At 50.9% G+C, this 26,074-nt stretch overlaps 1 protein-coding gene across 1 annotated transcript; it reads left to right on the forward strand.

Moving 5' to 3' along the window:
• The first annotated feature begins 312 nt into the window (after positions 1 to 312).
• Positions 313 to 15,610, forward strand: Heyl (hes related family bHLH transcription factor with YRPW motif like). The gene is made up of 5 exons (XM_051171372.1): positions 313 to 478; positions 7,349 to 7,415; positions 9,085 to 9,168; positions 11,121 to 11,202; positions 14,894 to 15,610. The coding sequence occupies exons 1-5, from the start codon at positions 399 to 401 to the stop codon at positions 15,565 to 15,567; spliced, it is 987 nt and encodes a 328-aa protein (XP_051027329.1). The 5' UTR covers positions 313 to 398; the 3' UTR covers positions 15,568 to 15,610.
• The last annotated feature ends 10,464 nt before the right edge of the window (positions 15,611 to 26,074 follow it).

Consider the following 26,074-nt stretch of genomic DNA (forward strand, 5'->3'; position numbering starts at 1 on the left):
GAGCAGGAAGGTGCAGGTCTTTCCCTTACAAAAAGCTGAGGTACTGCAGAGCGAAGTGTGTCGCACAGAACTAGGGACAGATCCGGAGTCTGGGCTTCCTTGTGGGGCCTCCCAGGGCACCTGCCCAAGGCCACCCAGCGCGCCAGTCCAGGCAGCGCCGGTGGAGCAGAGCCGGACCTCCCAGCGGCCGATGGGGGCGGTGACCGCCCGGGGCCTTCCCACGGTTCGGTGGCGCGTCACCGCGGGGGCGAGGGGGCGCCGGGGCGCCCCGGGCTGCGGTACAGGAAAGGGCCCTGGGAAAGGGCGGTGTCGGCTCCCGAGTCGGGGCGGGGCCGAGGCGGGGCCCAACGACCAACTCCACGGATCGCAGGGCTGAGACCCCGCATCCAGCTCTCGCCATGAAGCGGCCCAGGGCGCCCAGTGGCTCCGATGGCGAGTCTGACGGACCCATCGACGTGGGTCAGGAGAACGATCTCAGGTAAGACAGGGTGGGGCTGAGGCCGTCGGGTGGGGCGGGGGAGGGGGTAAGAGAGAGTCCAGCACACTCAGGTGTGCACTGCAGCCCGCAGGTATCAACCAAGGTGCGGGGGCGTGTGCAGCGTCTCCAGTGTGTCCATAGCACCAGTGCGGCAGATCCCTGGGTACCCTGAACCAGTCAGAACTCAGGACGCTGGGATGCAAGGACGGTTTCGCTGGGGGATATTACGGGTCCCTGGGAAGTTTTCCTGCAGACCTTAGGTACCACATTCCATTGTCCATACCCTGCCTACGATGGAGACATCTTCGCTTCCCAAATTTTACCCTTCTTTAGGAGCAGTTTTCACATAGACCACAAAAGGATTGGTGGTGTCTTTTTTCCCTTTGAGGACAGTGGACGCTGGAATTTGGGTTTAGGTACTGAAGAAAACAATTAGCCAACTTGCAAGAGCCAAGACTCCAATCTTCGGCGCCCCTTCTACCAAACCGCCCAAGGTGCCAGTGTTATTTTGTTTTTTGTTAAATTGTCTAATTTCTAACCTGTGGAAGAACAAACTGAACTTGCACAGTTCTTGCTACTTCTCAGCTCTGTGACTCCATAAGCTTCAGTTTTCTGACCTGTAAAATGGGTATAAAATAATAAAGCCAACTTCATGGTGGCAGTAAAACTCGAACAGAAGAGCATCTGCCAAGGGTTTGGCAGTAGCTCACACTCACAGTGAATGCTTAGTGTCAGGCCTATACACTCTGAAAGAGACTTTAGGCCTTTGCCACCCGAGCCCACATCTGCTACCAAGTCACCTTATAGCTTCTCCTTCTCTTTCTTTCCTTTCCTTCCCCTCCCCCCACTTCTCCTTTATTCAATGCTAGGGATCAGATCTAGAGCCTGTGCATGCTAGCCAAGTACCTATCACCATGAAGTTTTGAGCCTTCGGTTTCCCTGCCTGAGCCTATTTCCCCATAGGGAAAGGGATGAGAGTGCAAAGAGAAGAGAGCGCTCCTGAAGTAGCTGGTCTCTCTTGGTCTTCTATTTTATTTATTTATTTATTTATTTTTGGTTTTTCGAGACAGGGTTTCTCTGTGTAGCCTTGGCCATCCTGGACTCACTTTGTAGACCAGGCTGGCCTCGAACTCACAGGGATCCGCCTGCCTCTGCCTCCCGAGTGCTGGGATTAAAAGCGTGTGCCACCACGCCCGGCTTCTCTTGGTCTTCTAAACCATGTCTCTGACCACCATATACCTTCCCTGGCACATGTACACACACATAGAATAATATTTTGTTATGGTTTTTTTTTTTTTTTTAAGAGCTTCTCTGTGTAGCCGTGGCTGTCCTGGAGCTGCGTCTGTGGACCAGACTGACCTCAAACTCAGAGATCCACCTGGCTCTGCCTCCTGAGTGCTGGAATTAACAGAGTGCACAGCTATTTTATTTTTTCCTTTTTAAAGCAGCTACAGCCAGCCATGGGGACACATGCCTTTAATCCTAGCACTTAGGGGGCAGAGGCAGGTAGATCTCTATATAAGTAGGTAGGGCTACTTTCTAATATAGTGAGACTCTATCTCAAAATAAAAACAAAATAAACAAACAAGCAAAGCACAAGGTAGGAGGCTAATGGCAATAGATTCCCCCCCCCCCCCCGCTCTTTGTCTGTCTCTGTCTTTCTCTGTCTGTCTCTCTGTCTCTCCTCCTCCCCATCTTGCATGTTTGGTGTAGGGATGTACAATATAGTTCCTTGTGTAAAGCCTTTAAAAATTACTTAGCAGCAACCAGCAACTGCTGTTAAGGGACATCATTCTCAGAAGCTGTGTGTGCTGATAGGGAGGGGCCCAGCGCCACATGGTAATGGAGAACAGAGGATCTCAAATTCAGTGCCATCAGGTCTCCCAGGACCAGAGTGCAAAGCCAATGTCAGAGAGCTGAGGTACATCAGACTGGCCCCCATCCTTCTTGAGTATACAGCCTGGGCAGTAACTGCCAAGGGACACAAAGATTCTGAACAGGATGATGGAAGAAGGATCAGAAGAGAGATCAGAGTGTGGCCTTTGAGGGCCCCCGAGTGGGGAGAGGCACTCACAGGCAGGGGCGATGAGTTTCCTGATGGTAGCAGCAGTGGGGCTAAGGTGTAAAGGGTCACGACAGGTTCCCCCCGACCCACCCCCGCCCCCACATATCTTTTTGTCACTTTTAGCGGGAGCCCATTGTTAGAGACTGGTCTAGAAGCCCAGACCTCTCCAAGCAGGGAAGGCCAGCTGGACATCTGGCAGACTGACTTATAGATGCCTCTTTGTAGCACTTTGCAAAGGGCCCTCCCCCACCCTCCACCCCCCGCAGATATAAATGCTTCGATTCAGAGACCACTGAACGATGCCTGCTGTGGCCTAGACCCTGCGCTGGGCATCAGAGCCCAGATGTATCCTGCTCGGCTTCTGCCCTCAGGGGGCTCTCAGGGAGGAAGGGCTTCATGTACAAAGAAAGCCAGATAAACAGTGGCAGGGGCCACAGGCTGGGGCAGCCAGATTCTGGGGGTCAGAAGCAGTACACAATCCCTCACAATCGGAGGCATGAGACCAAAGGAGTGCGGTGTTTTCTGATGTCACCAAGGACATCTGCTTGGTGGTAGTAGCATCCTGCTCCATCCTTGGGAACCACCCCCTCCACCCCCACCCCCCACCCCACAGAGCTCTTATGTGAATTTGGCTCCCTGAAGCAGTCTGGATCCAGACAAAATAAAGCGTCCCCCTTACTCATCTCCACCTATTTCATGAGCATCCATGAGCATTTCCCACATGTCAGCCTGGGAGTCAGGCCTGTGCACTGTTCCTTTAAGATTCAAGGCACCTGGTAGTCTTTTTTTTTTTTTTTTTTTTTTTTTGAGACAGGGTTTCTCTGTGTAGCCTTGACTGTCCTGGACTCACTCTGTAGACTAGGCTGGCCTCGAACTCTTGAACTCACAGAGATCCACCTGCCTCTGCCTCCCAAGTGCTGGGATTAAAGGTGTGCGCCACCACCGCCCGGCTCTTTCTTTCTTTTAACAAAATGAGTGTGCAAATATCTGCCTCTGAGGGTGAGGCTGCATCTACATATTGCACATAGCTTCTTGCTTTGACACAAAGTAACTCCTAATAAGTGCTGTCACCTTGTGGGGAGGTGCTACACTCATGAGGCAGCAAGAGTCGATGGAAAAACTAGAAATCTAAAGGCTGCGTTGCTGGGCATGATTCTCAGCCCTGTATCTGTGCCATCCCTCCCCCTAAAATGATTGCTTTTCCTGAGGTCTATTGTGCAGTGGACGAGACAGATGGATATATGTACTGCTGCCCTGCAGTCAGGGCGGGCTGCAAGAGAGACATGGTAGGATGATGCCATGGTGTTTGGGATACACTGGCAAGAGCGCAGAATTAAAAAGACAGAAGTAGTTGTGGGGCGGGAGAGCTGGCTCAGCAGTGAGGGTGAGGAGCTCAGGATGAGTCTTCCAGGTTTGACATCCCCAAGGGAAGCTCACAAGTGAAACCCAAGTCCCCGAGGATCTGCTGCATAACTCTTGCACAGACATACACGCAGGCAAAACACCCATACATATGAAGTAATACTTTTTAATAGAGTGGTAGATGTGACTCTGATCCTGGATCTTCCTCTTATTTGCTGTGTGGCTGGCCATCATTTAGAGCATTGGAACGCTGCCTTTGCTTGATACAAAATAAGTGGAGAGGCATTCCCAGGTAGAGCTGGGACCAGGGATGTTCAGGACCACCAGGCAGGGCCATTTAGAGAATCACACCACCGCAGCCCTGGAATTCCACTGAGGGGGCTGCAGGAGGCCCATGGAGATCCTGGAGCCCACCTTCTCCTTTCTGGATCCAGGAAGATCTGCCTCGACTCTCAGAGAGAGGCTCCCAGCCCTCCTCCCACTGTCAGGGCCAGCTCCCAGGCTGTGGTGAGCTCTGGCTGGGAGCCTCGAGGATAAGGGGATTGGAGGCCTAGTCAGGCAGACAGGAAGACAGACTTAAGAAGGAAAAACAATGCTGAATTGGGAGCCAGAAGATAAGCTCCCATGCTGCTCTGCTCTTCAGCAGCTGTGTGGGGTGGGCAAGCCGCTTTGGCCCCTTGAGGTAGGGGTGGGGGTGGGGGTGGGGAGAGGATGAGCATCCTCATCTGGAAAATGAACTCTTATAAAACCCAGAGGAGAGAGATGTTTGGCGGTGGTGCCAAGCAAACTGTGAGGTGAGATTTGCCTGGGAAATTTGGAGGAAGGGGCAGGTCATGTTGGGGGAGGGGGGTATTGACCATGAGACTAGGGAAAGGTGGAACAGTGTGCACTTGGCCCTGAAGCTGGGTGTTGCTGTGTCAACCTCTGACAGATGGTCCCTGAGGAGGGATCAGACTGAGAGGCAATGACGCGCACAAGGCTAACCCAATACCCAGAGAGACTTTATCCTGCCAGCGAAACAAAGGCTGTGTTTCTTATGTACCTTGGCTCTTAGAGCTTGTCCCCAGTGACCCAGGGAAGCTTTGTAAACAAGCTGCCCTACAGATCTCAGGCCCTGGCTCACAGGATCCTACCTCCCAGGAGCTTTCACAGGCCTCTTAGCAGCTCTGTTTGTCCAGATGTGAGGGCGAGAGAGTCCTTTTTCCAGATGTGCCTGGAATGAGCTGTGGGCATGTGCTACCTGCTCTCTCCTGAAGCCACCTTTCTATAAGGTGTCGATGAAAATGACCCAACCTTGATACCTAACACATAGGCTAAGACCTCCTGGAGAGCTGTGCAGTCCCCATGTCCACAAGGGCCCAGAAGGCATAGTTCTGTGGCATCTACATTCTCTGTGACACTAAAGGCAAGGATGGGAGTGAGAAATCCTACTAAGAGATCTGCCATGGCTTGGTGGCACAGGCCTATACTCCCAGCACTCAGGAGGCAGAGGCAGGTGGATCACTGTGAGTTCGAGGCCAGCCTGGTCTACACAGCAAGTCCAGGACAGCCAAGGCAGAGAAACCCTATCTCGAAAAACCAAAAACAAAACCAAAGAAAGAAAGAAACAATAAGCCAGAATAAATGCTGTGGATGGAGGAGCCTTGAAAAGTAAATCGAAGGGGACATCTAGCAGACTAGTAATTGTAATAAATAAATAAATAAATAAGTAAAAGGGGGGGTGTGGGGAGGTGCTCTTAAAGGAGGTGGCATTTGAGTGACAGTCTGAAGGATGGTTGGAGTTGTTGGGCTTGTGTAGAGGAAGTGGGGAGATAGGCTGGACCAGAGACTTCTAGACCACGGAACACATACGCAAATGCAGCAGAGTTCGTGCATTCAGACTGGAGCTTGCAGAGCCAGAGAAATGGACTCTAAGAGGTGACAGGAACCAGCTGGACCAACCAAAGGATGGGTCTAAAAACCATTGAGAAGCCACAGAAGGAATTTAAGATGAATAAGATTACGTTGGCATCCAAATGACCACCCCGCTGGTACTGGCAGTAAAAGGGGGTGCATAGGAGGGACCCAAGGGAAAGCGCTTATTGTAAGCTTGCTGGTGAGAGACAGAGGACGGTGAAGATCAAGACAGATGAGTGCTGGGGCGTGGTGGCGCACGCCTTTAATCCCAGCACTCGGGGAGGCAGAAGCAGGCAGGATCGCTGTGAGTTCAAGGCCAGCCTGGTCTACAAAGGGAGTCCAGGACAGCCAGGGTTACATAGAGAAATCCTGTCTCAAAAAACCAAAACAAAAACAAAAAACAAACAAACAAAAAAGAAGACAGATGAAACTAGACATGGAATAGGCAGGTTTTGACTAGTAGGGTGAAGACAAGGGAGGAACCAAAGAAAGTGCCGGAGAACTAGGAGCTGGGGGTGGCTTTTGCTGAGATGGAAAACCTAGGTAGCCGGGGAGCAGGTGCTGGGCAAGCTCATGGGCTCCTGCTGAGATGCTTGTTGGCATTCCAAAATGGCAGGGGAGGCACGTTGCCCAAAATTTGTGGAGCTGAGCATGGATAGGGTCGGGCCCTTGATGCTCTCCAGTAAAAAACCTCTGCCTTCAGAGAGGGCAGCTGGAGCAAAAAGCCTTCCCGAGGGAAATCAATTGGGGTGATTATTCTGGTCCTTCCCGAGGGAAATCAATTGGGGTGATTATTCCGGTCAAAATCTGGGCAGGAAACTCCTGCAACTATTGGGTTCGAAGCAAACATCCATCTTCCAGCTTGAGCTGCAGAGGAAGGCACAGACACGGGAAGGAAGGATACAGGGATCCGTGCCTTCTGGGAGGCCAGAGCAATGTCCCGGGAGCGTGCGAGAGGAGCCTGTGACCCAGATGCCTCCTCCGCCTCGCCCCCGGCCGCGCCGCGTGGGAGGAGGCGGCAGCTGCAGGCCGGGCGGGAGGGCGGGCGGCGGCGCTCCGGCCCGTGGGAAGCGGCGGCATCTGCGCTTTCCACGCTCCTTCCCAGCGGCTAGCTCTGAAATTCAACCCTCTGGGCCCGGCCCGGCCGCCGCTGGCCCGCGCCCTCAGTCAGCCCGCCCCCAGGATCGGGTTGCAGGGTCCCCCCGGGAGGGAGCATCTCGGTTCGTGGTTCCCCGACGGCCTGCTGCCCACGGGGCAAGGGCTAGACGAGTTACCAACGGCCACCAGAGGCTAACAGGCAGGAAGCTGGGAGAGCACAGAGGACTTAGCTCTGGAGAAATGGGTCTCCGGGGAGAAAGGGAGAGCAGGCAACCCCTCCTCATGCTTGCCCCTCACCCCTTTCTGGCCTTGGAGAATGTGGCCACCTGGGAGCCCCGCTCTCTATGCACCCCAGTCCTGGCCCGCTGCCAGCTGGGCCTCCCAGGTCAGCCTAGGCCAGAGAGATGATCCCCTGGCTTTGAGAAACTAGCCTTTCTCTTCCTCTGCAGCCAGATGGCCAGGCCGCTGACCACCCCCAGCCCTTCACAGATGCAAGCCCGGAAGAAGCGCAGAGGGGTGAGTGACCAACAGCCTTTGGGAAGCCCAAGCATGGTGTGTACCGAATCCCGGGAGGCCTTGCCCCATCATTCATTCCAGCCGAGCGGACTGGTTCAAACCCAAGCTCTGCCACTTGTGATCCTGGAGGCTGGGTATGCCACCTCCCATCCAATGCCTTGATTCTTCTTCTGAGTGACAGGTAGCACCTACCTCAAAAGACCCATTTCTTGTTTGTTTTTCAACAACAAATAGCTGAGAATGCCCCTGAATTTGTAATCCTGCTGTCTCCAACTCCCAAGTGCTTGGGGTAACAGGCACGCATCACCACGCCTGGTTTTTGCAGTAGTGAGGACTGAGTTCAGGCCTCGTTCATGCTAAAGGCAAGCATGCTGCCAACCGAGCTACATCCCCAGTCACCTAAGGGCTGTTCTGAAGACAGTGCGTTCCCATAAACTCTGAGCGGCACCTGACAAGAGGCCAGCGATACTCTTGTAGTCTCCGTTCTCCCTATTTTTTCTCTAAACCCAAAACTTTCTTTTCCTCTGCCTGTGTTGAGCAGGGAGGTGTGCAGAGGGCTGTTCCCTGCTAACCGCTTCCGTCTTATCCCAACCCACTTTTTCTTGGGGATCCAGCCGCAGCCAGCCACTCACTCACTCACTCACTCACTGAGAGACTTAAGCAAACTGTTTTTTCCCAACTTCATGTTCTGATGGATTCTCATTTCTGCACAGCTATGAGGATTCTGCTGCCAGAATTGTAGGCGAGACAGTGGTAGTGTGAATGAAGGCCTATGTGACTGAAGAGCACAAGACCCAGGATTCCTCAGGTGGCCTCGTGATCCCATAGCTGACCCAGCAGAGTCCCCCAAGTCTACACCAGTGCTGAGGCTGTGTCTGATGGGCACTGTCCTACAGACCAGTACAAGAAGCCTGAGCACTCGTCCCAGCTCTAAGCTCTTACTATGAGGCATTAATAAAATTATTGTCATTCTGAACTCTCATTCTTGTCCTTCATAATAAAGGATAGATTTAGTGCCTAGAAAAAGAATATCTTGAGGGGAAATATAAGTCAGTTTTCTGAAGGTATACTGGAAAAATGTGATAAAATGCCTACAGGGAACGCCTTTTTTCTTATATATATAAGATATATTTATTTGGGCCAGGCATGGTGGCACATGCCTTTGATCCCGGCACATGGGAGGCAGATAGCTCTGAGTTCGAGGCCAGCCTGGTCTACAAAGTGAGTCTAGGACAGCCAAGGCTACACAGAGAAACCCTGTCTCGAAAAGAAAAAAAAAAAGATATGTTTATTTATTATGTATATAGTGCTCTGGCGGCATGTACACCTGCAGGCCAGAAGAGGGCATCAGATCACATATAAATGGTTGTGAGCAACCATGTGGTTGCTGGAAATTGAACTCAGGACCTCTAGAAGAGCAGTTAGTGCCCTTAACCTCTGATCCATCTCTCCAACCCTATTTTTTATTTTTTATTTTATGTGCATTGGTGTTTTGCCTGTATGTGTGTATGTGATGGTGTCAGATTCCCTGGAACTAGAGTTGCAGACAGTTGTGAGCTGCCACGTAGGCACTGGAAATTGAACCTGGGTCTTCCGGAAGAGCAGCCAGTGCTCTTAACCACTGAGCCATTTCTCCAGCCCCCTACAGGGAACTTTTTTTTTTTTTCAGATCATAGAGAAACGACGCCGAGACCGCATCAACAGCAGCCTTTCTGAATTGCGACGACTGGTCCCCACTGCCTTTGAGAAACAGGTATGTGACGTTGCTAATTGTGTCAGAGGAACTACCAAGTGGTCAGAAAGCAGGGTGTGGCTCTCATGGCATCGCCTACTGCCTGTGGGGCTATGATCTTTTATAAATAGCTGCCACTGGGGTGTGGGAAGATGGCACAGAGGGTATGAGCACTTGTTTAAGGTCTGAGTTCAAATCCACAGCAGCTATGTAAAAACTGGACATGGCTGTGCACACCTGCAGCACCAGCACCGGGAGGCGAAGACAGGCAGTTTAGGAGCTGAAACAGTATCCAGTCTGGGTCTCACATTATTCAAGGAGAGAAATGACACCAGCAAGCTGTCCACTGACTTCACACACACACACACACACACACACACACACACACACACACACAGACACACTTAATGTATTATTATTATTGGTTTTTCAAGATACAGTTTCTCTGTTTTAACCTTGGCTGTCCTGGACTCACTTTGTGGAACAGGCCGGCCTCGAACTCACAGCGATCTGCCTGCCTCTGCCTCCCGAGTGCTGGGATTAAAGGAGTGCGCCACCACGCCCGGCTACAATTAATTTTTTTAATGTGGCGCTGAAGAGACGATCCAGCAGTTTAAAGCATGTGCTGCTCTCCAGAGGAGGAAAGTTCAGTTCCCAGCCAGCAGCTCACCACTGCATATAACTCCAACTCCAGGAGATCTGACGATGTCTTCTAGCCTTTGCAGGCTTCTGTCCACACATCCACACACTACATAGAAACAACAAAAATGTAAGAAAAAAAAATAAAGCAATGGAGAATGATACTCTCCATTATCTCCTGACTTCCACATGTGTGCACATGGACATCCCCCCCACACACACATGCACATATCCAAGGTGTGCATATGCCACACACCTGTGCACACACATAAACAAGGATGTATAATTATCACTGTCTAGGGCACAGGAGAATGGACAGTTATGCTTAGCAAGGTGTCTCTGATATGGTGGCTTGATAGCTTGCATTCCTTTGGATTAAATCCTGAAAGTGGCCCTGCGAGGCGCGGGGTTATCCTGCACATTGCACAGGTGAGGAAAGTGAAGGACAGAGATGCCATGAAATGTCTATGGACTACGTTACACAGATCACACCGCCTTTAAAGGTAGTGACTATCTGAGCAGAAACAGAGCACGTGACTGTATCACGTGTCCCCTGACATTTCCAGAGCTCTTTGAAAGTAAAACAGGTCACTCAGAGTGAGCACGTGCCATTGAACATGGCTTGGGGGGCAGGGGAGGTGGGGGGGGGGGGGTGGGGAGGAGAGGCAGAGAAATGGTTGAATCAGGCTGGTCCAAAGATGCTTACCCTACGCTCAATGGTCAGGTCACAATCATCTGCCTTCCCTTAGGCCAGTAAGCACAAGTCAGCCATCTTGCAGGTGCTCACTGAAACCTTCTCAGAACCAGCCATGAACTAGACTTGGTGTCCGTGTTTAAGGGACTGGCATGGAGCCTTGGACCCTTCCCAGGGGAGCCAAGATTCTCTGGGGGTTTAGGGAAACACTTCCCAAGAGAAAACAGAGGAAGGGCAAATACTTGGGGCTTAGAGGATGTGTCTGGGGATATGGAAGTTGGGTTCCTGGGAGAGCTGGTCTACCGGGCAGGTTGAGTCGGTGATGGTGGACGAGGCCTTGGAGGTAGATGAGCGTTTCCGGGAAGAACAAACAGAATCAGGAGCAAGGAGGGCCAAGGCTCACTGGGAGCCTTTCAGGAGACAGGCTCCCCAAGAGGCAAGGTGAAGGGGGGCTACAGGAGAAGAGGTCTCAATGAAGGCTGTCAAGTTTGGAGCTTTATGATGGCAGCCAAGGTCTGCCCAAGTGGTCAGGAACTCGGAGGAAACAGGAAACAGAGGCAGTGAGTGCTGACGGGGCCAGGAGGGTGGTGAGCAACAGCCATGGATTGCAGGTTGCAGCCTCTGCCTTTTCTACCCACAGGGCTCCTCCAAGCTGGAGAAAGCCGAGGTCTTGCAGATGACGGTGGATCACTTGAAGATGCTCCATGCCGCTGGTGGCACAGGTACCTGTGTTTTGCTCTCTGGGGAGTTACACTGCAAGTCCTTCAAAACTGGGCGCTAGGGACCAAAAGGGTGAACTCAGACTGGTAATTGAAGCAGGTTGTCATTGGCCTTCTGCCTCTCAGTCTGTAGAAGGACCGAAGTAAACTGTTGTTTGTTTTGAGCAAAGTGTCTCACTCTGTAGCCCCAGCTGACGTCAGATTCACAAATCCTCCTGTGTCAGTCTCTAGAGTTCGGAGATTACAGGCATGAGCCACCACACCCAATGATCTTTCTTCTTTCATTGTCCCCCTCACTACTTCCTGTGTCTCCCCTTGTTCTAGCACTTTCCACAGTCTGGAGAGGATTGTTCTCTTTAACAGGCTTCCAGAAGCTGCACCAGCAAGTCCTGGCTAACGGGTAGCTTGGATAAGCAAAGTCTCACTAGAGCCCCCATCTTCGGCTAATCTGAACCCAGGGAGGAGCCTGCCTGAGATTTTTTTAGCCGCAGATATCTTGTTAGTGTGTCTACCCATTGGCCTAAGCTCTGGGCTGCTGCTGTATCCTCAGCAGTGCTGGGAGGCAGGCTCACAGCACGTGGTAGATTATAGAAAGATATAAGCCACTCCATCATTTTAAGTTGGTGCCTTCCGTTAAAATTGTGGCACACCTGTGGTTTTTACAAGACTTCCAGGTGAGCCGGGCAGCGGTAGTACACAGCTCGAATCCCAGCACAGAGGAGGCAGGAGCAGGAGCATCTCTGAGTCCAAGGCCAGCCTGGTCTACAGAGTGAATTCAGGACAGCCAGGGATACACAAAGAAACCCTGTCTCAAAAACAGAAACAGAGTGAGTTCTAGGACAGCCAGAGAAACCCTGTCTCAACAACAATAACAAAATAAAGTGTTTCCAGGTGAATGGATAATTGTCTCAAAGCTTCTCGGTGTGTTTGGGGACTTCACAATTTGGTGACCTCCCAAAGCCTTCACATTCCACGGGCCTTAGCCACAAAGACGCAAATACAAAGAGCAGGTTCGGTATCTGGAGGGGAGCTGTGGCATTGCAAGTGGTCCAGTTTGGTGATGCTCAGCAGTAGCGCCCGGGTGCAGGCAGCATTGCAGGCTTTCCCTGGGAGAGAATCAGTCTGCATTAGACTGTAGGAATTTGCAAATTTAGCAGACCTACCCAACAACTGTAATGCAGAAGCTCCTTTTGAGAAGTCTGCCCCATGGACTAGAAAGACGGCTCAGAGGTTAAGAGCACTGTCTGCTCTTCCAGAGGTCCTGAGTTCAATTCTCAGCAACCACATGGTGGCTCATGACCATCTATAATGAGATCTGGTGCCCTCTTCTGGAGTGCAGGTAAAACACTGTGTATAAAATAAATAAATAAATCTTTTTGTTTGTTTGTTTGTTTGGGGTTTTTTTTTTTTTCCCCGAGACAGGGTTTCTCTGTGTAGCTTTGCCTGTCCTGGACTCACTTTGTAGAGCAGGCTGGCCTTGAACTCACAGAGATCCACCTGCCTCTGCCTCCCGAGTACTGGGAGGTATGCACCACCACCACCCGGTTAAATAAATAAATCTTAAAACAAAACAAAACAACAAAAAAAGAAAGAAAGCAAAGAAGGAAGGAAGGAAGGAAAGTCTGGCCAAGGAACACATCCCTAACAGTGGCATCCAGTAGGGAAATGCTTCAAATTATATCCGTGGTTATCCTATTAAAAGGAAAATAGCGATTACATGTGGGCAGCGCTGTTAAATACATTCACTTGTCTCACCTTCTTCTCACAAGAACCAGGAAGGAGGGGGCAAGGAGTGGGCTGTCCTCCCCACTCTGGCTCAGGCTGGTTCTGCTGTTTCTTAACTCCGTGACTTGAGACAACTGGTTTATCCTCCTCCTCTGCTCCTGGGTGTCTTCAGCTATAAAGCGGGTATGGGGTAGGAGAGTGTTTATAAGGATCAAATCAGACACTGCAGTGAGGCATGTAATAAGAACTCAGCAGACATTTGTTTAAAAGGAACAACACAGCCGGGCATAGTGAGGTGTGCGTGTCATCACAGCTCTCCGGAAGAGGAGACAGGAGGACCAAGAGTGCAAGCTGGTAGTGGGCTGTGAGTCCCAGCCCAGTCTGGACCACATGGATCATTATCTAAAAATTAACTGATTAATTAATTAATTAAAAGTGTCTGGGGTTGCTGTATACACCAGGCATGCTGGCACAGGCCTGCAATTCCAGTCCTTGGAGTTTGGAGACCAGAGCATCAGAAGTTCAGGGTTCAGCCTCATGGTGAGCTGAAGGTCAGCCTGGACTACGTTAGACCGGGTCTCAAAGTACGTAATAAAGAAATAAATGTTTAAACCAGGCGTGGTGGCGCACACCTTTAATCCCAGCAACTCTGGAGGCAGAGGCAGGTGGGTCGCTGTGAGTTCAAGGCCAGCCTGGTCTACAAAGTGAGTCCAGGACAGCCAAGGCTACACAGAGAAACCCTGTCTCGAAAAACCAAAAAAAAAAAAAAAAAAAAAAAAGGAAAAATAAATAAATAAAAGTTTAAAATGAAAGAGTACAGCAAACACAAAGAGATGAGGGGATCACACATCACAGAGCAGAGCAAGCGGCAGCCCCAAACTACAGGGACTCAGCAGTCTCCTGCTGCGCTGTTCTCCCCCCTCAGAGGGGCCCCAGCCACAAACCAATGATGAGCTACTACCTACCACAGTCAGGAGCCAGTACGGGCAAACTCTTTCTCTGAGCAGAAAGTGGTGGGGAAAGGGTCAGGTGTGTAGAGGCAGCAGAGACTCTGATGCCTGTGTGGACAGCCCACTCGGCCCTCCTGTCAGTGACATCAGGCCTAGAGAGAGCCCTTGCCTGCAGGGGGGGGGTGGGGTGGGGCGGGGGGAGTGGGGGTCCCCAGTACATTGCAAACTGTTTTCCAGAGCTGGAGGATGAGCTGATGCCGGGGCTGCTGGGCCAGTGGCGTAAGTGGTAGCTAACTTTCCGTTCAGGGAATGTTATTTGATTTCACCCTCTCTCCTCACTTGCATCAGCTTCTGTTCCTCCCTCATTTTCAGCCTAAGGAAACTGAGGCTGAGGGAGGTTGACCCATGGTCAGGTGGCCAGCTTAAGTGGCAGATCTGGGATTCGAGCCCAGCTCTGGTGGCTTCTAGAGACCTCACCACTACGCAATTGTGCCTTCTCTGAGTGGCTTCTACTCTAATGGCTGCTGTCATTCTCTCTTCCCCCTCAGACCTGCCTTCTTTCAGCAGGCAAGGCTATTCTTTATCTTTTGTGTTCGCAGTCTTTCCCCAGGAGGCCACTTAGTGAAATCATTGCTGGCCGCAAGGTTTTCTTCACATTAATCATGAAGTGTGAAGAAAATACATTTTGCGATGCAGTGTGGTTTCTAGTGCTTTTTTGTTTTGTTTTGTTGTTTTTCGAGACAGGGTTTCTCTGTGTAGCCTTGGCTGTCCTGGACTCACTTTGTAGACCAGGCTGGCCTCGAACTCAGAGATCCACCTGCCTCTGCCTCCTGGGTGCTGGGATTAAAGGCATGTGTCACCACGCTTTTTTTAATGACTGGGACTCAGAAGGGACAAGTCCAAAATCACTGGGTCATTGTAGGCTACATAGGCAGGGCAGGTCATATAGGGTATTGTCCCCAGGCTCTGTGCTTTTCCCCCTAGCATGCCCTCATGGCCCCTTACTGTTTACTTTACAGGGTTCTTTGATGCCCGAGCCCTGGCTGTTGACTTCCGGAGCATTGGTTTTCGGGAATGCCTCACTGAGGTCATCAGGTACCTGGGGGTCCTGGAAGGATCCAGCAGCCACGCAGACCCTGTCCGGACTCGCCTTCTCTCTCACCTCAACAGCTATGCCGCTGAGATGGAGCCCTCACCCACACCCACTGGTGCCCTGGCCTTCCCTGTGTGGCCCTGGTCCTTCCTCCATAGCTGTCCAGGGTTGCCTTCCCTGAGCAGCCAGCTCGCCATTCTGGGAAGAGTGCCCGGCCCTGTGCTCCCCAACGTCTCCTCTCCCACTTACCCCATCTCAGCCCTCCGGTCGGCCCCAGTGCACAGAGCTGCCGGTGCCATCCTGCCGACCCGGCGGAATCTGTTGCCCAGTCGAGGGGCCACTTCCACCCAGAGAGCCCATCCTCCTGAGAGGCCAGCTGCCCCTCCACTCACAGCCCTTGGTGTCAGGGCTGCCAGGAGCAACCATGTAGTCCCCGTCCTAACATCTTCCTCCCCAATAGTTTCTGGCGCTGGGAAATCTGATGACAGTGTGTCTGGTTCCGTCTCCAGTCCATCCCCTTTGGGGCCAACTGGGAGGCCTGCAGGAGCAGTGCTCTACCACTCCTGGGTCTCTGAAATCACTGAAATCGGGGCTTTCTGAGGAGCGCCCCACAATCATCTCCTAGGAATGAGGAAGGATCTTTTTTTTTCCCCCTCTCCCAGGAGCTCTGAAAATGGTGCCACCTTTTCTGTTTTGTTTTCTAGAATGGCTTCTTTGCAAAGGCAGCTCTCCTTACCCATCAGGGCCCCCCTCTCACCATCCTCGCCACCAACCCTGCTGCCCACCTGGTTCCTTTGCAGCCTTTTCAGAGCTCAAAGCCTTAGTCTCACTTCCTACCGGCACAGATGAGTTATGTGGTGCCTTGTAACCCCACCCCACCCCACCCCGCCCCCCACCCCAGGCACTGTGGACCTGGTACACATGTACTTTGTGTCTGGGATTGAGGCTTTAACTTAAAAGATTCCATAGCCAGAGGCAGGCTGCCCCCATGAAGAGGTTAGACCCTCAGTCAGGAGGACTGGTGGCATTTTCAGCCGTCCCAGGCCAACAGGATGGAATGTACTGTCTCCTCCACTTCCTGAAGACAGAGCCGAAGCAGGGGCTACTGAGAAGTCTCTGTTGCCCACCCCAGAACAGTGAAACACAGGATAGATCTGTTCTCCAGTGCATTGAAGGCCTGCAGCTACCGTCGTCTCAGCTCCAGACACCCATATGACCACCCACTGGCTTGACGTGCCAGGCCAGGAGGATGCTCCACAGCAGTGAAGCTCTGTGGTAGGGAAACCCTGAACACCAGGTTTCCACAGTCCTTCAAACAGGAGCCAGGGCTGAGAGCACCGGGAGAGCCCCTGCTCCCCCGCTCCCTGTCTCTCGGGTACCATGCTCCAGGACTATGGCCCTTCCCACAGGGTTCCCAGTGTGGAGGACCTGTGGCCCTGACAGTGACACCCCCCAAGAGGCATTCTCTTGGGATTCAGTACAAAACGTCTGAGCTGCCTGGTTTGCGTCCGGCTCTCAGAGCCCAGACTCCTGCCACAGCCAAGGGCTGTCAGGCTGGATAAAAATAACTTGGAGGAGGCGGGTGGAGAACAATCAGAGGCGGCTGGGCTCTTCAAGGTCATGCAGTGGGTTGAGGGCCTGAGAGCCTGCTCACCCAGACTTCACACAGCTGGCTCTGCTCAGAGAGCCTCTCACTCCCCAGCCCCGCCTCGGGCCACTTGCCTCTAATGGGAATAAATGGCCAGTGGAACAGCAGAGACTGAGCTAACATTTAGTGGACAGAGTGTGGAAATGTATCTGTCCTCTTTGGTGGGCACCTGCTCCCTCCCCCCTCCAGTGTCCCTGAAGGCCACCCAACATGACATCTGGAAGCACCCTGGTCAATCCCTGCCAAAGCCACAACTGGCGGGGGGTGGGGGTACCCAGAACTGCTGCTGGGGCCGTGCTGATCAGGAAATACTTTCAAGGTCACCCTGGAAAGGGCCTGCTTCTCCTGTTCCCCCAGAGCTGTAGGAAGGAGCCTGTGGGCACAAAATTAGAGTTTGCCAAAGCCCTAGAGTGAAAGGGTCAGTTCAGAAAAGTGGAACAGAGGGCAGAGGTCACCTGAGTAACCCAGAAAGCGCTTGTGACTAGGTCACAATGAGAGAAAGACTCCCTTCACTCCTTAATGACAGCAAGGGTTATTTTGCTTGTTTGGTTTTGTTTTTTGTTTTCTAAGACAAGGTTTCTCTGTGCAGCCTTGGTTATCCTGGACTCGCTTTGTAGACCAGGCTGGCCTCGAACTCACAAAGATCCACCTGCCTCTGCCTCCCGGAATGCTGGGATTAAAAGCGTGTGCCACTACACTGGCCGAAAGCAAGTTCTTTAATATTGCAGCCGTATGAGACCCATCTGAGGGCATCTCTGTGGAGTGCATCACCAGCCTACTGAGGGAGACAGATACAGGGACAGCAGGACAGTCCTGCAGACTCCTGAGAGTGGGGCAAGGAGGTGATAGAAGTCCCAGGTATTAGAGTACACTGCAGGCCTATAGTTTGGCCATCTCCTAGCCAGAGGTTGAGGGTCCACTCGCAGGTACTCGAACTGCAGAGCACTCTATTGACACCATGGAAACATGGCAGAAGTGGCTGAACCCCTTGAGCATATCCATCCTGGCTGGTCTTAAGTCCGTTCTCCCAGGAGACTGGGCAGATGACACCCCAACCCAGCCGAGAACTCAAGTTCCCTGTTTGTAGTCCCAAGCCTTTCTGGTGGCCTCCAACACTCTTATCCCACCACAGGGTGTTGCAGACATGCAATAAAGATGTTGACTTCTGGAAACTTCCGCCAAATTTTACTTCCTAAGTATTTCTGGAGACTCTGAACCCATAGCTCCAGGTTTGGTAATGTCCCCTCGTCCCTATATTATTGCCCCCCAGCTGCCTTGCTTTGCTCTGGCTATGCCATCAGTTCTCAACAGTCACTGCAGGGAATGTGGCCTGTACAGGGCACATCATATCAACCCAGCCTGAAACCTATACACCCGCAACACCCTGTTACTCTGATGATAAAAATCAGAGCACTTTTTTTTTTTTTTTTTTTTTTTTTTTTTTTGGTTTTTCGAGACAGGGTTTCTCTGTGTAGCCTTGGCCATCCTGGACTCACTTTGTAGACCAGGCTGGCCTCGAACTCACAGCGATCCGCCTGCCTCTGCCTCCCGAGTGCTGGGATTAAAGGCGTGCGCCACCACGCCCGGCCAGAGCACTTTTTTAAAACCCTCACCTGACTCCTAGCCTTATTTCTTGCTGGCCCCAAACCTGTTCAGTGCTGATGCTACAGCTGGCCTGTTCTCATATGCCCAGCATTCTCATCATAGAGCTTGGTATATGAGGTTCCCAGGATGCCCCTCCCTTCCCTTGCATGGCCTATTTCAGCTCCTTGGGTCTTGTCTTCCATTGTCACCTCCTCCTAGAGTGCCTTCGTGTAAAAAAGCCCCTTTGTTTCCCTTCCTGGAGAGTGGGCCGATGCATACCTCCTTGCGTGTTGGCTTGGTTGGGTATATATATTTCCCACTGGATCTTAAGCTCCACGAGGCCAGGGGCCACGCCTGGCCTGTGCTGCCGTCTGTACTCTGCACCCAGCACAGTGCAGGCTCATCCTAACTGTCCTATGAACTTTCGCTGAACAGCGAGATCAAGGAGGTGAGAAGGCTGCTGGTTTCCTGCCGGCAGCTGGCACAGACCCCCACTGGGGGGGGGGGTGGATTTCACCTCCCACTCCTGCTGGCTGATTTTGAGAGGAGACAGGAGAGCCAGGGCCAAAGGACTGGGGGTTCTGGCAGAATGGTCAGAAGGCCCTGGCCAGAGGAGATGCAAGCGTGTTGGCCCTGGAGTACACGCTGAGAGCAGAGCCTGCCAGCCGGTTTGTTCTTCGCTCTTGGCCTGGCTCCTTAAACGCATCCAGCTCCCAACAAATCCAGCATTCATGGAGAGCTGCTCCGTGCCAGCCAGGCCGGGCAGAGCCAAAGGTAACAAACACACGGTCACTCAGAGGGCAGCATATCCTCTGCCTGGGTAACGTGGGCATGAGGTGAATCTCTGGGGAAGGCTGAGGGCTACAGAAGGGGCTGGGCATGTCTGGCAAGGTAGGATTGTGGGAGGGGCCCTGGAAGGAAGCCCTGCTGGAGGAAGGCCAGGGGACTCCTTACAGAGATCCGGAGGCTCACCCAGTGAGCTACAGAAGCAAGCTGTGAGCTAGCCTGGAGGATGAGCTAGCCTGAGCTCTGAGACTAAGCTTCCTCATTGCGCGCTTGTTAATGAGAACTCGTTTTCTTCAAGGTCTTTGTCCTTCTTAATGTTTTCATCTGTAAAATGGCTATGAAGCGTACTGGCTACTCACATGCCCACATGCGTACATACGGATAAATAAAAATGTAATAAAAAAATTTAAGGTAAAAGAACTTGATGCCACTGAGCTTGGTTGCATGTGTTTTCTTATCTATTTATTTATTATATATACAGTGCTCTGCCTGCACATACACCTGCCCGCCAGAAGAGGGCACCAGATCTCATTATAGATGGTTTTGAGCCACCATGTGGTTGCTGGGAATTGAACTCAGGACCTCTGGAAGAGCACCCAGTACTCTTAACCTCTGAGCCATCTCTCCAGCCCTGAGCCTTGTTTTCTTACAGCCCACAGCCAGTGTGCCAGCAAACCCGACTACTTCTGTCCTTGGAATGCTCTGGCACCCTGTGACACTGGCCCCTGCCATTCCTTGCAGGTTTGTACAGTCCTGTCTTGGGGCTTTGGGGGCTTTCTCTTCCCAATGGCTCTGCTCCTACATCTCCATGTGGCGCCGGGAAACCCACACAGCTGGGTCTCTGTCCCTTTGGATTTTCTCAATGCCCGTTTGGTATGAACTTCTCTAACAAGTCGCTCTTTGGTGAATGCTTCCTTGGCCCCAGCGTGACCAGGTGTCTCCTATGCTCTTTATACTACAGAGTGGGTCTCTAATAATTATTCCAACAACAACAACAACAAAATAAAAACCTAGACAGCTGTAATCCCAGCACTCTGGGAGGCAGAGGCAGGTGGATCTCTGTGAGTTTTGAGGCCAGCCTGCTCTACAAAGTGAGTCCAGGACAGCCAAGGCTACACAGAGAAACTATGTCTAAAAACAAACAAACAAAAAAAACAAGCAAACAAAAAAAAAAAAAAACCTAGACGGGCACGGTGGCACACGCCTGTAATCCCAGCACTCAGGGAGGCAGAGGCAAGCGGATCACTGTGAGTTCAAGGCCAGCCTGCTCTACAAGCAAAACAGGCAAAAAAAAAAAAAAAAAAAAACCAAAAATGAAAACTAAAATTTTATGGTTTTTATTCTTCAGTATCAGGTGATAGGAATTTTCCTTTTCCTTTCTTTTGTTTATCTTGTTGTTCTAGATTTTTGGGGGGGGTTTTGTTTTTTCATTTGGTATGGTTTGTCTTGAGTTTGATTTGTTCAAGGCAGGGTTTCTCTGTGTAGCCTTTGCTGTCCTGGACTCACTTTGTAGTCCAGGCTGGCCTCGAACTCACAGAGATCTGCCTGCCTCTGCCTCTGGAGTGCTGGGATTACAGGCGTGCGCCACCACGCCTACCACCACCACCTGTTGTTCTGTTTTTTAAGCCAGGGTCTCACTCTGAAGCCCAAGTTGTCCTGAAAGTTATTGTGTAGCCCAGGTTGGCCTGTCCTCCTTCCTCAGCCTTCCAAGCCCTGGGACTGCAATGAGTCACCAAACCCAGTCAAAGGAAGAGAGGTGTGTGTGTGTGTGTGTGTGTGTGTGTGTGTGTCTGTGTGTGTGTAGTAGCAGCTGTATTAGAACACAGTAATAAGCCGGGCGTGGTGGCGCACGCCTTTAATCCCAGCACTCGGGAGGCAGAGGCAGGTGGATCGCTGTGAGTTCGAGGCCAGCCTGGTCTACAAAGTGAGTCCAGGATGGCCAAGGCTACACAGAGAAACCCTGTCTCGGAAAAACCGAAAAAAAAAAAAAAAGAAAAAAGAAAAAGAAAAAAGAACACAGTAATAGTGTGCGATAGTACCAAACAACTTAGTGTTAATAAGTTATAAAAATAGGTTAAGGCTCAAACTCAGGCTTAGCAGAAAATCCTTTAAAACAACTGGAGTGGGTCTCACAGCCTGTTCACCTGTTCTTTATCCATTACTGCCCCCTAGTGGTCCATCAAAATAGCATAATTGCTATCCAATTTATAGGCGCTCTTGGTTTATCCTGATGAATGCATTTGAGTGCACTGAGGTGCTTCACACTAGCAGAACACTGGGCACACTCTACACCCTCACAGCTGGACGGATGGCCAGGAGCTGCAGCTCCCTGCTATTGTCCAGCGTCCCAAGCAACAGGCCGCACACAGCTAGCTCACAAAGAGATGAAACCTCCAAGTACAGTTTTAACTGCGTTCCTATCGCCTTCACATTATGGTGAAGTAGCCAGATATTTGTTCTGGAACTATTCTGGGTGTATCTGAGAGGGCTGTTTGTTTGGCTTTTTGAGATCAAATCTCTTTAGCTCTGACCGTCCTGGAACTCACTAATGCATAACCAGGCTGGCCTAGAACTTAGAGAAACATGCCTACCACTGGCTTCCAGACACCCATATACATATGGCATATATTCACACAGATGCATACACTTATACATAAATAAAAATAAAATCGGGCTGGAGAGATGGCTCAGTGGTTACAGAGGTCCTGAGTTCAATTCCCAGCAACCACATGGTGGCTCACAACTATCTGTAATGAGATCTGATGCCCTCTTCTGCACATAAAGCACTCCTATGCAATAAATAAAATAAATAACCCTATAAAAATAAAATCTATATGAGGAAATAAAGGGAGGGGCTGGTAAGATGGCTCAGCAGGTAAGGGGGCCTGCTTCCAAGCCTGACAGCCTGAATTTGAGTTCAATCTGCAGGACTCACATAGTGGAAGAGAGAGCTAACTCCCTTAAGTTGTTCTCTGGCTTCCACATGTATGCAGTGACATACACAAATCACCTCAAAACAAAACAAAACATAAATGTAAAAAAATAAAAAATTGAAATATGATTTTTAAAAAAATCAATGGCTATTTGAGCTGCTGAGTAGAATTTCATTTTTTAAAAAAGCCAGACAGTTGTGGTGTACAACTTTAACCCCAGCACTCAGGAGGCAGAGGAAGGCGGATCTCTGTGGGTTCAAGACCAGCCTGGTCTACATAGGGAGTTTCAGGACAGCCAGGGTTACACAGAGAAACTCTGTCTTTTTTGTTTGTTTGTTTGGTTGGTTTTTTTGTTTGTTTTTCGAGACAGGGTTTCTCTGTGTAGCCTTGGCCATCCTGGACTCACTTTGTAGACCAGGCTGGCCTCGAACTCACAGCAATCCGCCTGCCTCTGCCTCCTGAGTGCTGGGATTAAAGGCGTGCGCCACCACGCCCAGCTGAGAAACTCCGTCTTAAAAAACAAAACAAAACAAAAAAAAGTTCAGCCAGGTTGTATTGGTGTACAACTTTAATCCCAGCATTCTGGAGGCAGAGGCAGCTGGGTCCTTATGAGTTCAAGGACAGTCTTGTTTACAGAGGGAGTTCTGGGACAGCCAGGGCTATATAGGGAAACTGTCTTGAAACATAAACAAACAATGACCTTTGGTTTTTTTCAATGACCTTTGGTTTGGGGTTAAGATAGAATTTCCAACAACTTCTGAAATAGCCCTAAACATATTTCTGCCTGTGTGTACGGCATCCTACATTTCGGGGGGCGCTGCTCTGGAGGGCTAGCCCCATCTCTCACTGGTGGCAGCACTCAGGAGAGTGGGCTTGGTACCTCACCCAGGCAGTGTGGTGGAGCTGGCCCTGGTGGTGGGGATGGGGGTGAGTGTGGGAGATCTGACCAGGACACTTGTCAGCAGTGGGTAGCAGGAGCGCAGAAGTGATTCTCCTTTCCACCATCCCCACTCCTTGCCACCTCCAGCACAGCTATTTCTGCACCTTGCTTGGGCAGCACAGTAGAGCTGGTCTTGGTGGAACAGGCACAGGGCTCTCCGAGAAAATGAGAGCCCAGGAGAGCTGGCCTGCCATGAGGTAATGTGGTTTTTGGGGAGGGAGGGAGATGCCGTCCCCTCCCCGCCTCCTCACCACACCCATGGTAGGTGGGAGAGCTAGCCCAGAGGTCTTGAGAGAAAGAGAGCTAGCCCTAACCCCTCACTGGCTGTAGCATTTTTGGAGAGCCATCCCTGCACCTTGCCTGAACAACACAGTAGGGGCTGGCCCTGATGGCAAAAGCATGGGAGAGCATACCAGAAGGGTGTAAGAGCAGGAGAGCTCACATACTCTGGTGCCTCACATTTGACCATGTTCCCTGGAGGGGGAGACCTGGTGGCACTAAGAGGAAGGACAGCAGGTTACCAAGAAGAGACTTGATACCCTATGAGCATATATAGGGGGAGGTAATCCCCCTCAGGAACAGTCATAGGGGAGGGGAATAAGGGGAAAATGGGAGGGAGAGAAGAATGGGAGGATACAAGGGATGGGATAACCATTGAGATGTAACAAGAATAAATTAATAAAAAAGAAAAAAAAGTTAAAAAAAAAAAAAGAGCAGGAGAGCTAGCCCAGCCCCTTGTAGGCTGCACCACTTGGGAGAGGGGACCTTATGCCTTGACTGGGGAGCTGGCTCTGGAGGCGTGTGTGTGTGTATGTGTGTGTGTGTGTGTTCGTGCCAGCCCCAAGGGCATGAGAGCAGGAGAGCTGACCTTGCCTCCTGTGGATGATGACATTGGGTGGCCTAGCTGGAGCACTGATGGAAAGCTAGCCCTAGCGGTGTGCATAAGGGAGAGCGGGTGTGCTGACCAGCTCAGCTGCCACCCAGGCCCAGATCCAAGACTCTGAGTTGGCCCACCCCCAAATCTATATCATCTGCAAACAGTTGGGACACATGAAAGGAAGGGCCAGGACAGCTGACCCAAAGCTGCAGGATCTCAATGACACAGGGCAACAACAGGACAACCAGGAGGAGTCCGGATGAGGAGCCACTACTGATGGTGTCACAGAAGCCAGAGATCTCAAACCAGAATAATGACTCATGGTAATGAACATTTGCCAGTGAAGATGTGTGAATAGCGGGGTACACTATGGGACACACTGTGACACACTACAGCTTCTACAACAAAATGTTTTCTGTGCTTTGGGTTTTGTTGTTGTTGCAGTTGTTGCTATTGTTGCTGTTGTTGTGTTTTTTATTTTGGGGGGAGGTTGCAAGGGTGAAGGGTGGTTACAAGAAGAGAGGGAGACAAATGGGACAGAGGTGCATAACAGGAAACTCACAAAGAATCAATAAGAAGTTTTTTTTAAAAATGGGACCAGCCTGGTCTACAGAGTGAGTTCCAGGACTGCCAGGGCTACACAGAGAAACCCTGTCTTGAAAAACAAAACAAAACAAACAAATAATCCTTTAAAAACTTGAAAAAGCACTGGGCGGTGATGGCACACACCTTTAATCCCAGCATTCAGGAGGCAGAGGCAGGCAGATTGCTGTGAGTTCAAGGCCAGACTGGCCTACAAAGAAAGTTCCAGGACCGCCAAGGCTACACAGCTGTCCCAGCCCCTTGCAGGCTGCACCACTTGGGAGAGTGGACCCAAGGAGAGAACAGCAAGGATCAATGTCAAGGAAAAAAAAAAATTGTTTTTTGAAAAATTGAAAAATCATTATTGGGATGGAGAGATTGCTCAGTGAATCAGAGCACTGGCTGCTCCTCCAGAGGTCCTGAGTTCAATTCCCAGCAACCACATGGTGGCTCACAACCATCTCTAATGTGAGCTGATGGCCTCTTCTGGTCTTCAGGTGTACATGTAGCCAGAGAACTATGTAAAGAATAATAAATAAATAAATCTTCTTAAAACTCATTATTTATGCCAGGTGGTGGTGGCGCACGCCTTTAATCCCAGCACTAGGAAGGCAGAGGCAGGTGGATCGCTGTGAGTTCGAGCCCAGCCTGGTCTACAAAGCGAGTCCAGGACAGCCAAGGCTACACAGAGAAACCCTGTCTTGAAAATAAAACAAAAACAGTGCATTGCCGTCCTTCCGTGCCATCACCAGCCACCAAGCCCTCCTGACAGAGCATCTTGTGGACTGTAGCCTCCCCCAAGAACTTCAGGAGCTGTCTGGAAGCATACTGTCAGAAATGGAAAGCCAAAAACAGCCCTTCCGGCCACTCATCTGCGAGAAGAGCAAGCCTGTCCCACTAAAGCTGTTCCATGTTGTCCAACCGTGTCCCCCTGACCCCCTACCGGCTAGTCAAAGTACTCAGTCGGGGAGATCCAAAAGGACAATCAGTTCCTGGCCAGAACGCAGCTCTCTGAAATCACAGAACGGGATGCGGAAAGAAAGCACAAAATAAAGCAGCTTTTCAACAGCCTGGCTATACGCAAGAAGGTGAATGGAAGGCTCTGAAGAGGAAAAATTTCAAAAATAAATTGTTTTGTAAATGTAAAAAAAAGAAGAAAAGAAAAGAAAACCACATTATTTATTTATCTGTATTTATGTACATCTGTGGAAGCATGTGTGCCACAGCACTAGTGTGGCCATCAGAGGAAAATTAATGCAAGTCAGTCACGTGGGTCCCTGGGATCACACTCAGAACACTAAGACTAGAAGGATCTTTACCCAGGAGCCCTCTTGCCAGTGCTCCTTCTCGCTCTTTTGAGGCAGGGCCTCTCACTGAGCCCACGACTTGCCACTTTGGTCCAATAAGTGCTGTCCTACCCCTAGCCTTCAGCTTGTCTCTGTTTCTCAGTGCTGGGGTTCTGGTGTGCCCCTGACTTCCAAGTGAGTGCTACGGACCTGACTGTAGGTCTTCATACGAAAACAGCAAGGACTTTATCTGTCCAGCCATCTTTCTGGTTCCAAATGTATATATTTTTTAACTTTATGTTTTACTGCTATGAGTAACACTGCCATGAGCGCACATCTGCTTTGGACAGTGGATTACATGGATACATGTCGGCTTAGTTAGAACAAGTGACCCTGGGAATGAAAGGGAGTGAGCTGGGCTGGCCAGAGGAACAAAAGAGACTTCAGCTTTGTTTATTTTGTATAAAAAAA

This window comes from Acomys russatus, chromosome 29 (assembly GCF_903995435.1).
Source record: "Acomys russatus chromosome 29, mAcoRus1.1, whole genome shotgun sequence".
Lineage (NCBI taxonomy): Eukaryota > Metazoa > Chordata > Mammalia > Rodentia > Muridae > Acomys > Acomys russatus.

Bases quoted from the DNA above. Each gene is read 5' to 3' on its own strand.
- Heyl (XM_051171372.1), top strand. From the start codon at position 399: ATGAAGCGGCCCAGGGCGCCCAGTGGCTCCGATGGCGAGTCTGACGGA. The intron at 479-7,348 runs GTAAGACAGGGT...CTTCCTCTGCAG, and splicing joins GGTCAGGAGAACGATCTCAG to CCAGATGGCCAGGCCGCTGA. The intron at 9,169-11,120 runs GTATGTGACGTT...TTCTACCCACAG, and splicing joins CCACTGCCTTTGAGAAACAG to GGCTCCTCCAAGCTGGAGAA.